At 45.6% G+C, this 19,655-nt stretch overlaps 1 protein-coding gene across 1 annotated transcript in view; it reads right to left on the bottom strand.

Moving 5' to 3' along the window:
* FBXW4 (F-box and WD repeat domain containing 4) overlaps positions 1-19,655 on the bottom strand; it is a 59,349-nt gene that overhangs the window by 34,022 nt on the left and 5,672 nt on the right. The window contains 4 exon segments of the mRNA XM_080598229.1: positions 7,247-7,341; positions 9,861-9,993; positions 11,164-11,349; positions 14,130-14,225. Coding sequence (XP_080454355.1) covers positions 7,247-7,341; positions 9,861-9,993; positions 11,164-11,349; positions 14,130-14,225 — 510 coding nt within the window.

Raw genomic sequence — 19,655 nt, 5'->3', positions numbered from 1 at the left:
ACACATGAGACCAATCTTGGTGAAGCAGAAACTTCTGGCATCCGTCTTGATGCACCAGACCTACCAGCACCCAGGCAATATCCTTCCCAATACCACCGCCAGTTTGCTGCTCTCATCCTGTTGGCATCCTCCAAAAGCCACCTGGATCAAGCTGTTAGTGAAAGGCATGTAAACTGTTGCGTGGAGACTGTATGTCCACATGTGTTTACACAAATCCTGCTATATAGCTTCTCCACTGCACGTCATTGCTGTTAAATTCTTAACCTTGAAGTTATCTATTGGGTTCCTAGCACCATCTCCTTGTTCCTTGGCTCTCACACAACTCCTGAAGCAGGTAGAAGACAGCGTTTTTTTTTCTCCTTGATATTAAACCAGCTAACTCCTACACCACAGCAACACGTGGCCCAGTTTAGGTTGTTGGAAGCCAAGATCAAACGGGCACTTCAAACCACCCATCTCCTCTACAGTAAGCTCCACTACACAGCCAGGTGTGACTTCAGCACTGCAGCATGGCAGACAGAGGTGAGTTTCTTACTTCAGGGCAACAACCTCCACTATCTCCCTCCTTTCAAATGCCAGCCACAGGCTGAGGACCAGCCTCCTGCTGTCCTCAGAGTGAATCAACACTCCTTTAGAGGGGCTAGGCTGCTATCTTAGGACACTGCGACTCCACTTCCCACCTCGGGGCATGAGCTCGCATCCTCTGAGTGAGGCTCCCAGCCTCATCTGGGAGGAGTAACAGTGGAAGCTGAGCCTGGTTAGAGGCATCCGCACCTGGGGCTCTCACCGTACAAGAAATGTCCATCCCTCTGTGTCACTCCCCGCCCCCAAAAGCAACCCTTTGAAAGGCAGGGGAGGGAACAGACACCACTCTAATTGTAGGAGTGAAACCTGGCATCCTCCTGCCCATCTACCTTTGCTCTCGCTCTCTGATTCTCTTTGAACCTCTCGTACAGCTTGTCAGGTCGCTGCCCTCCCAAGAGATCAGAAAAAAAAAACAGAGCAGTGATTACTGTTGTACGCTGATTTGCAAGGAGAAAGAGAGAGAGAGAAAAAGAGAGAACAGCCTCCATGTGTCAGGCTATGAAAGGGCTCTGACTCTGAAGCCGCCTGAAAAACAAACCCTTAATTTAAATGTTAATGAAAGTGCTGAAGAGACATCAGAGGCTTTCGTTTCTCTACAAGGAGCAGAATCACCAGGTCTAGAATTTATGGCCCCCTTCACCTCCCCTCTCCCCTTCTCTGCTCCATCAGCCAGAGAAGTTAGGAAAGGAAAAAAAAACCCTAATTCTAACATTAACTCCACACTTCCACCCTGGGATGCAATTGCTAAATTATCTGTCGGCAGAACACTGATCAAAGGTGGAAAAACAAAGGCACGCTGCACAACTGAGCAAAGGTAAACAGCAGACGAGGTCTGGTGAAGTTACCTTCTCCTCCTGTAAGTCTAAAAAGCAAAGAGAAAACGATTACAAACTGGAAATAGAAACCTCAAGACATAAGGCTGCCAGCCCCCTCAACTAAGTTTCTTCTGTCACATCGATTAAATAGGCATGGATTCTCCCGTGCAATCCGAGCAACAGAAGAAAGATGCTTCCCCCAAGCTTTCTGAGACAGACTTTCCCTTCAAGCAAGGTGAAAGATGAGAAAAAATTGCAGGAAAAAAAAAAAAAGACTCAATATGCAACACAGCTCCACAGGATTAGAAACAGATGTCTGGGATCTAACTCAGCTATAGCTACTGCTTCCCAAAACCTGCTCACCTGCCCGTAACCACCAGTGAGCCAATTCACACAGTTATAGATAATATCTGTGTTAGAATATTGGCCAAAAGTGACAAAAGGGAGCACTCGATAAGTTGTGTAAGCTTTCATGCACAAAGCAAAGAAACTGAATTGAAGAAGGGCAAGTTGCACGCTTTGCCAACCTACAGAAGTGCTTGTATGTCTGTTTCTGGAGGAGAGGGAAAAGGGACATGTATGTTCTTCACCCCTGTGAAGAAGACCGAAGAGAATCATTATCACACAATTAAGAAAGTAAAACAAACTTCTTCCTCCCAGCATCAAGGGAACAGTCAGGGCACACGGATGAGACACAGGTGTCATTTTAGCTCCAGAGGGGAGAAACTGGAAAGAGAAACTGATACTCATTTCCTGCTCTTCAGCTCGGGGGTGAAAGAGCACCAAGGCAGTTAGGACTATTGCATCTATCTAGAAGCCTGCATCCAGATCACTCTCTGAGGTCAGTAAGAGATGGTACTTAACACCACCACTAACGCTGTGAGTCCACCCTGGGATCTCACAGTCGAGTAGAGCTCTTCCTGCCCCTGTTTAAGAAACAGCTGCAGGTCAGAGTCCCCTCTCAATTATTCAAACCGACCAGGCTCTGCAGAGATCCCTAAGGACAGCAAAACTATCGCTGCCTGCTATTTTGCTGTCGATGCACAACCCAAAATAAAAACCCAGTTACTTGTCCTGTGTCCTAGCAGATTCAGAAAGGTTAACCACACAAAGCTAGGTCAAAACAGAGCACCACTACAGCCAACAGCTCATCTTGATATGCAGTAAGGGATAAAATCGGAGCAAGAAATGAGGGCGGTGGGAACATTAACAAGCATTTTAACTGCTGCACATTAGGGCTTCAGTTGTACAGTTAAAACCACTGCAAAGTTGTTCTGACTCAAGTGGGTTGTTTTGCTTTAAGGCAACCTGCAAGATCAGATTGTTTCATTTTCACAAAAAGTTTCCGGATAACCATTAAAAAGAAGCCTTCAGAATGAATCGTTTTGATTCATCCCAATGGAAGAGAGGCCCATTCAGTCACGGCGCCTGCCAGTATCCCTTCTCTTCCTTCTTTTCCCCAGCATGTTCTGGGTACGCTTTTACAGTTTGTCTGAGGTTGTCCACGGGGACAGGTATCTATCTCCCCAGATATTGCTTCCCCATAATATTCCATGGGAATGGCAACCGGGTTAACAGAGATTCAAATCAGCATGTAGAAAGACAGGAGTCAGGTCTCAGCTACAACACTGCAGAAAGAGGAGAGAGAGCACAAGCTAGCTTTTTTAATTCGGCTGCTCACAGAACTACTCATTTTTCTTTAAATCAAACTTTGAACACAGATAACTAATCTTTGGTACAAACTTTCCTTCCCTCTGAAGTAAATCTGCACTTCAGTCAGGCAACTTTTGCAAGGAGAGGTCGTGTACTGCAGTAGACCAGATGACACGGTTGGAAAGGGGACCGACCGTCTTTTGGGCTTACAACCGAAAAGCACATCTCTGCCACAACAAGGCACGTTACAGTCGCGTGTCGTTCCCCCAGATTGCACCAAAGGTTTCCTAGCTCTCTATCTACAGTTGCACATCAAAAACCATTTTTGTGCCTCCACCATCTCTTTTCTTAATTTAAAATCTGCTACGCTTGTAATGCAACACAGGAAGGCCAGTTCTCATCATAAATATTTCAAAATCTAAATAGCAAATTCTAGTGGCCAGACCTGGCAGGAGCAGCTAGCTTAGAGTTGAATACTTTTTTAATCCAACACCAAAGAATTCCTGAATGCAAGATCAATAGTAAATTTAACATCAAGGTCCACTTTTTTCTTTCCCCTTCAGTTTACAAGCTTCTCTATCTTTAGAAAAAAAAATGCATTGCAACTAACTTTCCCCTAAATAAAGGAGCATTTCAGTAGTACTACGTGTATCTGCGTTTATATACATAAAGCCTTGTATTTCTGCAGCCATAAATGCCAGGCAATTGGACCCCATTTTCTCCATAAACCTATCCTTCAAATTAAACAGTGCACAGTGGTCACTTCTCTTCCCTGGCTACTGCCACCTTAGGGAATCACAAAGCATGAAGGTGCCACTATTCCGCTAGAAACCCCTGGGTTTGCCTCACTCTACACATTTGAATTGGTCCACTGCACTCAGGCTTGCCCTGGTCCCTGAGCGCACATAAGTCACGGCAGTAAGCACTACTAAATGAAAGTTTAACATCTGCATGACGCAGAGTTCAAAAGGCAAATGAACTCGGGGGGAAGGGGATTACAAGCAGCTAAGAAACGTAGTTTAGTGTACGCAGCCTCTCTGTAAGGACAGCGTTTTACTCATCCATGCAGAAGGACAGCGTTGGACACCAATTAAACAGTGGCCAGAGCAAGGCGAGGTACCCTGGTTTATGGGTGCTCTAAGACTCTTCTCTAGTCCCTGATCTGCAACGTGAGACCTGCTGTCCCAGGTGCACTGACCAGCACAGCTATTCGAAGACTTGCTGAAAACCCAGACGTGCACAACGCTCTCCCCATCCCCATGACCCTGCAGAACATTGTTAGGGAGCCCCAAGGCAATAAAGCTCCAATAACATATCTTGGTGTGAAGGCGCTTCCACGACTGAAAAGGTAACACAAAAGACTAACCACAGTTCTCCCCGTGCAGCAAGAAGAAACGATCTGGTATTCCTGGTACCTTTTTACTACCTTTCACCCTACTTGATTTTCCTTAATGGCATCATTCTGCTTGCAGACCCTGTCAGCATCCAGCCCAGCATCACGAGACAAAGAGCAAGGAAGCCTCCTGCATAACTCAGCACATCTGTGAGAGGATTTCTGTACAGCCGTATGGAAACTGGGGATGACTCTAAACAGAACACTAAAGCCCGAGGAGCTGCACTTGGAGACTACAAGTATCTATGAAGGGCAAAGCAATTGCACAGCTGTACAAGCCCCCTTGACTGCTCCTAGCAACGTTGCTGTGATGATAACATTCTTGCTGGGGATGCACTGGTCCAGGTCCTGCCTACTGAAGTTTAGTTTGTGGGTACAGGCACTGTCCGTTAGAGCAGCAGCAGGATTCCAGCAGACACAGCAGAAACCCCAGCTGTGCATCAGGACTGCATGGGATACTATGGAAGCTTCAGCGACAAAGAGATTTCTGAAACAGAAGAAGAAAAGTTTCACTGCTGCCTATTAACAGTTGAGGTTCAGCAAGAATCCAGCCCTGACTGCTTTAGAGAGCCTTAGTTTTGGCAGACCTCCAGGTCAGAAAACTTCAGCCTCTCCAAAGCAATTTCTAATGGCTAGAGCTAGAGAAGCTCTCCCTGCTCCTACCCCACCACACACAACTGCTTTGAGCTGTTCCAGAGCTCTGTACGTAGCAGAGAGAGCTGGTGGACTGTCAGCAATGATGGGTCAAAATACTTATGTGGTTGGAGCCTGATTGTGCAGCAGTTCTACACCAGCACAACTATCCATTCTTATGGAGGAGTTCCCAGTTTACAGCAAGTGAGGAGGCAGAACTGGGAGGGTATGTCGAGTGTTCAGGAGGAAGTGGAGGTTACAGGCCACGTTCAGCCTCACCGAGGAGCAAATGCATCCAAGTGCTGGCCAGGAGGATGGGGACTGCTAAGGAGGAAAAGCTTCACACACAAGTGCATAGGGAATGCATGTGGGTGAAATATGGGCTCTTGCAAATAAAACAGAAACCACAGAGCTCCCCAAAGCAGACCTTGCTAGAAACAAGATATTATCTTTTTGATACTCACCCTCATTAGACAGCAAGCAATAAAACCTATTAGTGAAAAATTCATCTCCCCTGCCCCTTGCCCTGGCCCTCCCCCACCACATGCCCTCCTGCTCTGATCCTCTCTCTCTTCTAAGATGGCTGCGATTTGTTCTGAGAAGCGACAGGTTTATAGGTTAGCCGACACCTTCTCTCTGTGGAATTTTAATTAACTTCTCCCATCGTCAATATGTTAAGGAGCAGGGTTCCCATTATACGAGGTCAGCAGCGTGTTTCAGGCCCTGCTATATCAGCCGTCAAATTGAAGAATTAATGACGTGGCTAATTGGCTCTAATTCTCTACCCTCCTCCCCAAAATATGGAGGGGCAAGATGGGGGGGGGGGAGAGGGAATAGGGCAGGCTGGTGGGGGAGGCTGGTACAGTCCACAGTCTCATAAAAAGAGTGCACAATTTAAGCCTACTTGTTCATGGGGTAGCTGTTCTACCACCCCTCATTTATCACCCTGCAGGGAGGAAAGGGGGGAGTAGGGAGACAGTGGGTAAATATTGTGACAAAGAGCGTGCACAAGCGTGCACGCCAGGGAGAGGAACACTGTCCTGACAAGAGGCCACCTCCGTAGGTCATCACTTAGGAGTAGGAAGCAGCATGCCACTAGGCTCTAACCAGACGTGGTGCTAGAGCCAGAGCCTGTCTGCTAGAAAAGGGGTCCCAGCAGCACAGAAGACTGCAAAGTGTTTCTATCCAACATCTTACAGCAGCATTAATGCACATGGCACTTCTTCAAAAACACTATCTGTGCCAAACGTTTGGAGCAATGGGACAAGGGAACGGCAAAATCATAACAGGCCCAGAGGGTCACTTCCTTGATAATGCCACTAGCTCCGCACCACTAAGTTTCTGCTGCCTGAAAAACAAGCTCAGACACCTACTGAGGACAGCAGTTTGGGGAAATACTTGGCTTTGCACAAGCCTAAAATTCACTTGTTGAAGACATCAGGTGGACAGCAACAACAGCTCTTTTTTCCCCTTCCCCTCAGGAAAGCTAAATAAGAATCTCTCTTGCATGAAGAAGAACAGCTTAATAATGCAAAGAGACAGATCATTGCTGGCCAGTGTAAGATTTTAACAGCAAGAGTTTAAATTGCTGAGATTTTCACTTCCTCAAGAACAGGATCAGGTTGAAAAACACCTTGGAAGACACTGGTGTTTTGCCCTTACCTTCCATGCTGAAGTTGTAGCATTACATCTGCATTAGAAGCACAGAGCTACAGGTGATAGAGGTTGGAAAAACTTGTCCCTGAACTCTGCTTCTACCTTCCCCTGTTCAGCACACTGAATTTACCCTGAAAACTGAGCGCTAACCACTGCACACAGCTCCAAGCAAGCTTGCCAAGCCAAAAAAGTAGGGATCTTTTTGCTTGGCATCTCTTCTGCCACAGAATGAAAATACAAGTTGGCATCTTTTCAGTACAGAAAACCTCAAGAGGACCTGGCTCATTGCTTCTAACTAGGAAGGCAGAGCAAGTCAGAGAATTTGCTCCGCAAATAAGACTGAACAGGTCCCACCTGAGACAGTAACAGAAATGCAGGGCTATTTTCACAGCCTCTTATAAGGGGACCACTCTGCTGTGCTGGGGAACAACACGTCTTTTGGGGACACACATCCTATCCAACTCCTTTACTTCTCTCTGTTGGAAATGGGGAATAAAGAGAGCTCATTTACCTTAATAATGGGCTGATAGCAATGGACCACACTCGATCCTCTGTCTGCACTGTATGTAGACACTGCCCAACTCTGCCCGCGGCCAGGGACCAAACCTAAAGAGAGAGATGCACATTATGCCGCGTCACCCAGAAGGTGCAGAAGGTAGGATGCACACTGTTAATGTTGTGCTGCAAGAGCTCCCCAAAGTGCCTTGCTCACCTTCCCTGATATCCTCTCCCTGCATTCCCATTACTTATTTCTGAGGAGAGCCTTTCCATCACTGGCAGAAACAAGCACTCAGAGTTACACGATGACTCAGCTTATGAGTATGACTTTCCATCCCACTTCACCACGGGGAACAGAGAAATCAACCCCATCACCACGCGCTTTCTAGGGCAGCACTCAGCACAGACATTTCTCATCTTCTGGAGTTAAACAATCTAGAAGTGAGATTTGATCAGATCTCTGCTGTTCTCTTGAACAGTGCAGGAAGACTTTGTACCATCCCTGGAAATATTTCCATTCCTATTGTCTGTAAAATTAATTGTTCACTACCCTGTAAAATAGCTCTGTATAAAGCCACCCCCTTTGCACCAAGCTTCTTAAGTGTACCGCAGGCTATTCAGTGCCCCCCCCGCCTTGCTCACTGACAAGACAATGTGAGAGAAATCTCTTCCCTCCCCCACCAGTGCACACATGCACATCCCCACCCACCAGTTCACCTTCCCCACTACCTTTGTTTCTGGGTCCTTATAAAGTCCCCCAGCTTCTTGCTGGGGCCTCTGCTCACGTTCCTCACTTTCCCCACCTTGCCCTCATTCTTGGCTCAGAGAACTTGAGCCCCCCAGTTCTGTGTAACCAACCCACAATGTTTCACTTCAGGACTTCAAAGCTGGGAGTGCCCTATTTGTTTGTTTGTTGATAATGCCCAGGATTGCAGGCTATTCTTGTCAGCGGGGAATTTAGCACCTAGTGTCAGCAAAAGCAGCAGAAAAGCTTAACTCTTTTAAGGCATCCCTATCTCCTACAGGTTAAAAATATTGCTCAGAGCACACTATCTGGTGCCTATCACACAGGAATGTACATTAGCAGCTCTTCAGGGCTTAGTCCTAATCAACACTCAGCAGAGCCCTCAATAGCTTAGACATTTAGAGCCCCTTTAAAAGGCTGGTAGGGATTCCCTTCCACCCTCCAAGAGTCTCATTCATGCAAACAAGGCAGCCTACAAAAGAGATAGTAAAAAATAAACGATGAACATCCTTAGAGCCTATGCTGGAGGGAGCACTGGGTGGGCAAGATCTCACACTAGCTCCAAGAAAAACAGACTTAAATTCCCCCCTGGCCTTCAGGAATTTGTTCTCAAGGTCAGGGGAGGTCTCTCCTCTGGCTGCCAGGGAAGCACCAAGAAGGCACTCTCCCAGTAGAGAAGCTCCAGAAAACAGAGAGGAGCAGCCCTGCTTAAATGTCAGAAAAAGCAGTATCAACACCTTGTTTCCAGGAGGTAAGCAGCATCTCAAAATAGTGCCTTCTGCATCTGAACAGTGGTCTCCTTGTGGGTGATTTTACCCAGGAGTACGCTCATACAGAGGGACCAACCAGAACAGATAGGGTAGAGTTGCTCAGCAGCTTTGTCAGATAGTTACCCATTAACACACACTTCCTATAAAATCTGGAAAGAGACATTTAGGTCTTCTTTTGGCCCACCTTCACCCCTTGTCAAACAGAAATAGCAGTTTTTCCTCTTACCTCCATTAATGCTCTAAGATACGTACCAAGGATCAAAAGTATTCAGCATCCTACCCTGAGCAAAAGCAAAAACTTTCAACATTCAGCAACCACTACTAATAACAAGTGCTTGTGAAGATGCTAGAGGCACTGCATCATGCTAGCAGGACACAGGTGAAATCACTATGTGGAGTTTCCTAAACTACTAAAACAGAATTTGTTACAGCTCAGGAGAACAGCTCTCCAGGTCCGTGCAAGAACACATCATTGCCAATCAGATCCAGGACAAAAAAAAAATCAACAAGGTCCTGTCTCAAAAACAAACAGCCAGCAATTATGCGACAGGATTCAGTGATACCAATTGTAACGGAAAAATGGGAGCTTGTGATATTCATAGCCCAATTTCACTCCCAATTTGCAAACCAAGAACCATAAAAAATAAAAAATATAAATAAACTACAGTCCCATACAGCTGGAAAAAACATCATGCTATCCTTTAAAGAGATCAAATATACAACAGAGAGCATGTGAAGCAGCACTACATCACAAAGCACGGATGTGCTTGAGATATATAGGGCAAATTTCAGACTAACTGGCAAGGATTTCCACTATAGTGTTAGACAAACATACAATGAAAGAAACAAAACATTAGCTGCCTTCTTTTGTACTTCCTAGTTTAAACTAGCAGCTGATATCCTAAAGTACTGCCAAATCTCTTTCGTAAAAGCTTGGCATAGCAAGCATCTTTGCAGAGACATAAGCCTATGCCAAGATACCCAGCACTCCTCCTGCAGACACGCAAGCCAGGGCTTTCCTGAGAGCTTTGCTGACACAAACTTTCATGGCACAAGACCTCCGAGGTCACCACTGCAGCAGCACCTGCAGCTGCTGGAACATCACTGCTCACCTTCGCTGTTCTGTCCCGGGAGCCACTGACAATGAGGCCACCTTGGAAGTCCACACAGTTCACCTCTTGTTCATGAGCAGAGAACTTGACACTGTAGGAGCCGTGGATCTTGTGAAGGACAATATTTCCATCTCTGAAAAACAAATCCCCAAGCAGGGAGTGTATCAGCTGCATCTCCCTTGGCTAGTCACACACCTTCCATTCCTGCTTGGCAGTGCCACTTAAAAGACCTGGACTGATGTCTCAAGAGAGATGAAATTCAAACAGCATTATTAACCCTCCACTCCTCACACATCACCTGTTCTCTCAAAATCCCATCTGGATCCCGCATCTGGCCATTCAAAGCCTGATCTGCTGCAGATGACAAATTTCCTGGCTAACTTTCCACCCACCACTTTGTGCTAAACTGTAGAAAGCAGCAGAGCAGCCATTCCTCCTTCTCCTGCTTTCAGCTTGCCAGAATCCTGGCTGGATGCTGAATGGACAGAGTAAGGGAGTAAGTGTCATGTTAGAGCCTCAGCTTTTCATTCTTTTCAGAGCAGTTACAGAGGGCTTTGCATTTTGAATTAACTACAAAGACACTTAGACTTTTTCTCAGCCAATACAGTTGCTGGAATTTTAAATGCATGCCTTCATTTTCACCTGAATTTTGGGCTACAGTTCACAGGGGAGAGTGTCAAGGCATCCAGGGCAGACAGCCATGCTTGCATCTCTCAATTCTGTGCCGAAGTGCTGAGTATATTAATAGCTAAAACTTTATATATAACAGTTCTGTCATTTGCTGTAATTGAAAAAGGCCAGCCAAATGCAAAATTAATTGGAGAAGTGTGCGTGTGCCGGAGTACTTGGCAGTTTTCCCCCTCTCCACAATTATATCAGTAGGTCTAATAAGGATACACTTGTCTCTAGAAAGCTTAATGCACAACTGCAGTCTCAGTTAACCAGCAGTTCTGAGTATTAGAACACAGCCTAGATTCCCTGACTGTATCAGGGAAAGAAATTAACCTTGCAGATCAGTCAGGATTGTGTGACTCTACACACAGTCCTGATTTGACTATCCTGTGGACATCTGCACAAGTTCAAAAGAGAAAAGGACAGTTCATAAGGTCAACAGCATGAAACTCAGCTCTTCAGCTTTCTCAGAAGAGAACCAAATCCTAAGAGAGAAAGCAAGAGCTGAATTCAGCTGAACGTAAGGACATGGTGTAGCAAGATTAACCCATCTGCTCTGGGCTGGAGTTACACAAAACCTTTCCAGCTTCACTACCAGGCTCCTTGGGCTCCCTTCATTCACCCAACTTACCCTCCTCCACTGACAATGTGGGAGTTGACAAGTACAAAGCGACATACGTCCTCCTGGTGGCCAGAGAAGATAGCTTGAGGGTGACGCTGCAAACCTGTACCATCTGGACAGAGCTGGTAGGCCTGGATGTTCTCAGCTTGAGACAGGTAGAGATACTCGCCATCCAACTCCATCCAGGGCATCAAACTGCAAACAGAGAGCAGGTTGTGGTCAGGGGGTGGGTGGGAGAGGAAAACAAAAAAATACACACACACACACACACACACTAAAAGAAGAAGAAAAAAAGATTTTATACATAAACAAATTAAAGAAAACTGTAAATTTGGAGCTGCTGGTCAAATACAAAAAGCAGGAGTTAATATAGCACAGCTAAGAAGTGGAGTTTCTTTAGCAACATATAAAGCAAATCACATTGCTGGCATTTTTCTAACCAAGAGCCGAGGAAAATGAAGCATGGAATCTCTGGAAGAGAAGATGCCCAAGAGCCTAGTGAATTTAGATAGGAAATACTTAAGGCTCCCTGACCCCTCTTCACGAGCCCTGCACTTTTTAAGGAACTAGACTATCACGCATTTGTGAGCTATGTCAAACATTTCTAACAGAGCCTTCAATCCCAGGCTCTTGGTGCAAACAGTCTTAGTTGTCCTCATTATTTGCTGATGCCCAGCAAACAACACAAAGCTGCCACTGTCCCACATGCATCTGAGCAGAGGAACAGGTCACATCAAATAACACATATCTTCCTGTGAAGTCCTGCATCTCCTACACACGCTGTACACTACTATGCAAAGCAGCAGGCTAAGCCTGAGGGTATCCAAGATTTTTGTGCTCTTCATATAGAGGAGGTATTTTTCTACACTCACACCTCTTCCACCTCTGAGTTAAAAGTAATGGCAGAGCAACCTCCCTTGATTTCTGATGCCCGTCTTCCAGATGAGTCCATACATCCCTTCTGCCCCTTACTATTTATGGGATAGTGGCAATTCCCTACAGAGGGGTTCCAGGCACAAGAGCAGTGAACGCTAAAGGAGTATTCAAACTATTTTGAAGATTGAAGTTAAAAGTGGAAAATAAGCTTCACTTCCTGGGAGATCAAGAGAGAAGATACTCAAGGAATATCTGAATCAAGTCTGTCATCACAACACATTTATTTATTCCTGAAACAAAACCAAAATGCAGAAAACAAAACAGGCTGCAATGCACACTTAGGCAGTGAGCTCTCTGCTCAAGATCTTGTTTGCGTAGCCACCAGAGAATCAAAAAACTGACCTTCTAGATACAAGGCCAGATACAGAGAGACATGAGGCTCATGTCCTATGAGGCACAGATGTGTGAAATTGTCTCCACTCTGCACAGTCACTGCCAAGTGCGCCAATACCCATGTGTCCAATACCCATGGTTAAACCACAACACCATGAAAACATTGAGCAAAAACAGAGCCTTTCCAGAGAACATCTTCTCAGTTCTCAAACTATTCAGACTAGCTGTTTTGAAAGCATCAAAACCTGTCTCTTTTTTGCAGATCATTCATCCTCAGTGGTCGTGATTTTCTGTGTCAGCAGAGGCACTGCACACAGTGGCACCTCATATCATCGCAATGAAGGGCTAGAAGCAAGCAAGAGGACATGGTAGATTACTAGATAGAAAGTTCCTGCTTGCCTTGCATTCATTTCCAATAAGAAGCTTTTAGTCACGGGGACAGAGCAGTGGAGCATAGGTTATAACGTTCATTTGGGATTTGGTCATATGCATGGAAAAAATAAGAGGCATCTTTAGAGCAGCAGCTTTGGTTTGAGGCAGGCTTTGATTTCCTCTTCCTTCCTCTACTCCCACACAGTCCTGTAAAGCCAAGTGAATATCCAGCTTCCCCAGACTACAGCCAGTTTCTATGTCTCTTCCTGTTGCAGTTTAGCTTTTTACCTTTTTCTATGTTTTTTTCATAAGGAGAAGTAACAAATTTGAAAGCAGGATAAATGAAAATTAGAGGATGCAGTTTGGATGGTGGCCTCATTAAACCAGACCTTGCATTTTCATTTGGAAAGCTGGTTTAGTAATGATCTCTAACAACCACAGAGCCTGTCTTCACAGATGGTCACAGGCACTTCAAAGGCAGGTATACAACCTGCACCAAGAACCACTCTGCTCATTACAGCTGTTCCCAGGACTTCAGACAAGCAGTGGCACATTATCCACCACTTCAATCTACGCAGCAGAAAAAAGGCATGAAAGCTCAGTAGCAGGTCCCTGCTCTTCAGCAGCTAACAAACCATAGTTGTTCTCATTTTCCCTTCTGTCTGGTGATGTGAAAGCTAAAAATTTAGATGTGCTGTTCAGACAAGAGACATATCTCGTGCTTTGCTTTGAAAGCTGAGTAGGTCTGCAAGAAAGAATTTAACGCCACCCTCCTCTCATTAATGCCAAATATATACTTTGTTAGTGAAGGAGGGAAGCATACGGTAGAAGAAAGAAGAAGCATAAGGTAGAAGAATGGCAGTTAACATTTTAGATTTGTACATTCAAATCAAGGGCCGGGATAAAGCATGGGAGATAAAACAAGCATTTTGAGGAGACACCTAAGTCCAAATCTGGGATCAAGTATGGTCATGGTGTGAACAGGGCAGGAGACTGCTCATGGCATACAGCAATAGATAAGCACATAATAGTCTGGAGTCTGAAGTAAAGGTTACTAAATCCAACTAGAACTGCACAGATCAGAACAATGCCAAATTCAGGCTCTTACTGAGAGAGGAACTCTCGACTGGCAGAGCGAATCCCTAGGGCAAGGCAGCAAATGCAGTTACCCCACATCCAGCTAGCCAGCAACATCCAAAACAGGCCAGTGACATTGCTTGTAAAACCCCCATGGATGAGAAGGAGCATGGAACATCTCATTTCTGAGCACAGAAGCAAACCCAAGGCCCCTCAGCAGCTGACAGAACCCAGGAGAAGAGGAAGGAGCCACTTGCTTTCGTTTCCATTTCAGGACCGTCTCCCTCCGGCAGCGTCCATGCCTCCAGTTGCGAGAGACCTTCACCCTTTCCTTCACTGGGATGCCAGCCGCTCTGCAGACAAAGGGAGAGAGATGAGATTAGCAGCCACGACTGATGCTACACAGAGAACAGACACAACCAAGCCAGGTTACAGGTACGTTCTCACTCTGGCTCCAAAAATGATGAACCGGCAAACATTGACGGTGCCAGGGCTCGCTGTAGCTTGTGAGAGCTGACAAGAAAGGAGCCCTGAGCAGAGTGGGTGTTCATTGACAAAGCAAGCCATCCCTGATGACCACTATTGTACAAGTGTTAGATCAGATCAGAGGTATACAGACAGCAACACAGGTTCAAGCAAAATGTAATCAAGACAACGTACAAAGAAATTACCAGAGCAGCCAAAGAAACAAGACACCTCTTTTCTTCCAGAGACTAAAAAAAGCCCGTTAGGCTAAGGGCAACAACACACACAACAGATGGAGGAAACACCAGTCAGGAGAATACTGAAACTAGAAGCCAGAAGAGTAGTAAAGAAACTGCTCCCGTTCCTCACTTGCCTGACAATCACATAACCAGATACAATAATTAGAAACCAAGATAGGTTCAGACTACAAATAAAATTTGTTCATCTGTACAACCACCCAATGCACACACGCCCCAATTAAGATGGACCAGCTTTTGTAGCTCACCAAAAGACTGAGAACTTCACCACATCGCTGGAATTTCTCTAATTCTAGTCCAAGTTACTTGAAGTTACTAAAGGAGAGACTGTAGCTCATACCCAGTCACTGGGGTACAAACCAAAGTTACTGGGACAAGCCAAGATCAACAGAGCTCAAAAAGTGACAAAAGGTACGTACCACAGAGACCTGGGACCCAGGTCTCTTTAGTGGCTACTCGAATTTACCCAGTTCAAGCAGCTGTTCACCATCTGTTTTCCTTCATGATCCAGAGTTGATTAAAGATTTAAAAAAAAAAAAAAAAAGCAGCTTTACAGCTTTAATACCTACCTTTCTCATACCATAAGCTTAATTATTCAATATCCTTGGTGGAGCTGCTTAGGTAGAAAGGACCAGAAAAGTATAAACAAGAAACTCTCAATGTTATCCTTTGTAACTTGGCGTTGTGAATCACTTAGCAGAGTACAAGAGTTGTTTCCCTTTTCACGTACTTCCCGACTGCAAATGTTCCCAACCACATGGGGTGAAACGAAGACCCTCAGACCACTGATAGATGGGGACTGGTGCCCAGCCAGGACCAGCTCCCTTCTCCCATCACCACCACGCCCCCAACGCACTTCCCAAAAGTCTGATTTTTGGGTACTGTCATTTTTAAAACAAAGAGTAGCTCCCTGTAAATAAACATCTCCTGTGGTTGTTAATGGGTGCAGGAATCTCTAACCTGGCCCTGGGGCCTGGCCAGATTCTCATTTTCCCAGCCTTCCTTCCATAGCCTCAGGCTTTTTTTTTTTTTTTTTTTCTATTCACCCTTCCCTCCCCTTTTCTATGCTTTCCGGCACTTAGTCACCATTATAATTTGACTGCATTCCTGGGCATGTGACCCATTTTAAACAAAAACAGAAACCACACACAGAAAAGCTTTCCGTCCCCTAGAAACCTGCGCAACTCTAAGTTTATCATCAGTAGCGCCACACCAAATAAAAGTGAATTTAGGAAGCAACAGGCTCTTTATTTCTCCTAACCCTTTAAAAAAAATAATAAATTTAAATCTCTGGAGTTAGCCTAGGCTGCAAGAAGAGGAATTACATTTAAAGAGAGCACTTGCAGGAGTCTGTGGAGCCAGATAGCGTCTGAGATGAGGAATGCACAGCACTGAAAAGTCAGGTCGGGTCCAGCAGCCTCCTCGTTGCTTATTACTCTCCCAGACAGAGTTCAGGCTCTCCGCCTACATCCAATTCCATTCATTTCTCCAAAACTCCTCTCCCCACGCTCAGCCCCCAGTTAAGTTCTCCCCATGTACAGATTTTAAGTCACCAACTTGCACGGTGATGGAAAATGCACTCATGCCACAACCCCCCCCCCAACACATACTGGTCCAAATAGATATCCTGAGCTCAGCGCACAAACCTTACTGAGACTAGATGCAATTTCCATGGCTCCAAAAAAAAGGTGAATCCAAGGTCAAAAACGAAGCCGTTATCCTACAAAGCTGACCACTTTCCTAATTGGGACCCAACAAGAAAAGTGGCCCTACTAGGTACCCGGAGCTCAATGCGCAAACCCTTGTTGGTTTTTAGGGTGTGGGGGGATGTTTGTTTGTTTGTTTTTCTGTTAGTAGACATAAAATTCATCCAGCCTGCCTCCTCCACATAACAATTCTGGATCCAGATAATTTAAACTTGCCTTAGAAGCATCCACCCTTTAGTTTACAGAAATTCCATTTATTCGAAACAGAAGCAAGAGATGGGACAGGACATAAGGAGGCCATGAGAAGGGGGATGCAGAAGCTGGACTGATTCCTTTGCCAATACCACGGCAGCAGAGAATGACCCGCAAAGATTTTCATTGTTGGTCAGAGACATTTTATCCCTTATACCCAGAAGGAAGTTAAATCAAGGCCAGTGATGGAATCAAGTGCTGACATATAATCTGATTTGCTTCCTCAACAGCACTCTCCAGTTCAACTCCCAAAATACATCAGCGAGGGTGATGAGCAACATTGCAATGCACTAGAGTAATTCTCAGATCTTAGAAAGCTAAAAAAGGCATCGCCATATAAACTTAATCATTTGATTAAAAATAAAAAGATCATTTTCTCCCCTATAAAACTCTTTTGCTTCAGTAATGATCAGCACACTCTCTATACATGTAAATTGAAGAATTGCTCCGTGATGACCTGAGAAACATCATCAAGAGTCATCATACATCTACACTGAGTGCTTGACTTAACCAAGTACCTCCCACGTCAGCAACTGGATTGAACATTCAAAAATTTGGGAGACTAACCCACCTCACAGAGATACATCCTATGGAAGATGCTGTGCAGGGACCACTATCCACAGCCAATGAATAACTTGACCTTTCTTAGCACGCAATCCAGCAAAACACTAAACCACGTGCTTAAAATTCAGTACATGCTTAAGTTCCCTGTGAAATCAAGCTCTTGGCATTCGGGTTCTCAAAGAAACCACCCAGCAGTGAACTCCAGGACTGCAGAGGCTGACTCACTGAGGAAGGATCACTGTTTTTACCAGGAACAACACAGAGCTGCATCAGTACACAACTGGAGGACAGCCCAGCACCCTACAAGGATGACAGGAAACACACAGTACAAGAACTGGTGAATACTGTATGTGAAAATTCAGTGAAATTCAAGCAAAATGCTCTCAAAACCCACGCAAGGACCAGAGTCCATCATTTTAACACCTTTGCTAAGGGGTCACAATTATTAACAGCCTATAAAGTCACATAATCCAGTACATACGCTCTTTTTTTATTAGCTAATTAATCCAAAAAGCACTCTTATCAGGATCCCAAACCGTGTGGTGTAATACATGACCTGAGTTAACGCACGCTTCCAATTGCATGCAATCCTGGTGGACGTTCGCTTTGCAAAGACTTTGTTTCACTACGAAAGGGAAGCTGAACGTTTGTCACAGCCTGGGAGAACGTTCCAGGATAAAAGTCATCCCAACCAACCTGCTATAAAGGAACTTTCATTTCCCCCTTCCTACCTCAACCTCCCTTCCAAAAAAAAGGTTGAAGTATTTTGCTCAAATTATGGATTTCCTCTCTTTCTTGGCAGAGTTACCAGAAGAAATTTAATATTCCGCCTGGAGCCCACTTCCCAGCTGCTGAAGTGAGGGTCTGGGACTATCCCCCCACAGCACCGCTGACCCAGGCGACCTCAGCCACCATGACAGTTGCTGGCCTGGCCTCCAAAAAAAGAAGCAGAAGAAAGAATTACTCAGCCAGAGATTAAGCACATCTCCTCCCAAAGCTTCACCTCCAGCGTCGTTGCCTTCAGTGATCCCTTCCCCGTGCAAACTCCTTTGCCACTAGAAATGGTATTCCTGCAATAGCAGGAGCTTCTGTTTTACTGCGTCCCGGGGAGGTTCCTACTGGCCATCTACTATTTCAGCATGTGCCAAAACAACGGTGCCTGCAACAACACAGACCGTGTTACAGAAGGTAACACCAACGTGTCATACCGTCTATTTTCCCAGCTGCATGGGGCATCCTAACCCGCCGAAGTGCTTTGCATTTTGCTGCACTTTAAGTGCCGAAAGAGCTCGTCTGGAAATGCAAGTCTGCAGAGACCCGCTGAGAGCGAATCTCTTCTGCGGACAAAATCTGCTGCCTGCATAAAAGCTGTCACCAGCCTGCCTCTAGCCTGCCTCGAAGGGTCATACAGAGGAACAAATAGGTCACGGTGGCTAAGCCCGGCTTTCAACCTTGGCCCTGTGGCAGAGATGGCTAACACAGGGACCAACTGCTCTTATTTGTGTAATCGGGACACACCTGTTGAGTGGCAGGGTCTCGGTGCATTTGCAAGTCACGGGCCACCAACAGACAGCCAAGAGGGAAAAGCTATTTATGTCAGGAGCTCCTGTTGCTGTCCTCAAGAAGTCGACTTGCTTGCAAAATAGCTCTTCCAGTGAAAAAATTCCACCTGAATTCCTTTAGCGCATGACCCTTCTTTAGCTTACCGCCAGGCTCAGTCTGTCTTCTGCGCTCTCCCCCTTCCTACGTGACACGGGTTCAAATAACTCTGAGATGAAGATCGATCTGCAGACTTCTCTCGCTGCTCCTTGCCTCCGCCGGTGCCTCTAAGCTCCCTCAGCCAGACCCTACCAGGCAGCGCAGGTTTCCTGCCCCACCTCACGGGTCTTATGAGTGATCCACCTGCATGAAGAAACTGGAGACTTCTAATCAGACCCAGGAGAGTAGGCAAATTTCTGTACACACAGCAAAGACACGCTTCCAAAAACAAACAAACAAAACCAACAACAGAAACATCATCACCAAGCCTGAGCCATACCGCTCTGCCGCCAGATACCACCTCCCTTATGATGATCCCCCAGCTCGCCATGGGAACTCGGATAGAAACTCCACGCAGGATTTTGCATCTCTCAACGAGCTACTTAGACTTTTTGGAGCTGAAAACCGGGCTGCATTAAAAAAAATAAAAATGAATAGCCTAGGAAGATGTGAACAAACCTGCAGCTGCTCAGTAGTTGTCATGTATATTCTGATCTGAAAGAGCAGAGTCGGATGGAGTGAAATACCACGTAGCTATTTCACTTATGCAGGTTACAGGAATAATAGCAACAGGCACAGCATACATTTCGTAAGCCCTGAACTAGGTAAAATTCTTCTGCTGCTTTGAACTCATGAAGATTGTAAGGGAGGCAGGCCAGCAGGAACTCTAACAAACAAATTTCCCATTCCTGGGTCAAGAAGCTGTTTTGATATCGTGGAGCCATCCTGGCAGGCCTGAACTGCCCAGAACTAAGAGTTTAAGACAGAATAGGAAGCTAAG

Source organism: Anser brachyrhynchus (genome assembly GCF_964034855.1).
Source record: "Anser brachyrhynchus genome assembly, chromosome: 6".
NCBI lineage: Eukaryota > Metazoa > Chordata > Aves > Anseriformes > Anatidae > Anser > Anser brachyrhynchus.
Note: the sequence above shows the minus strand (reverse complement) of the source record. Positions and strands in the feature narration are given on the sequence as shown.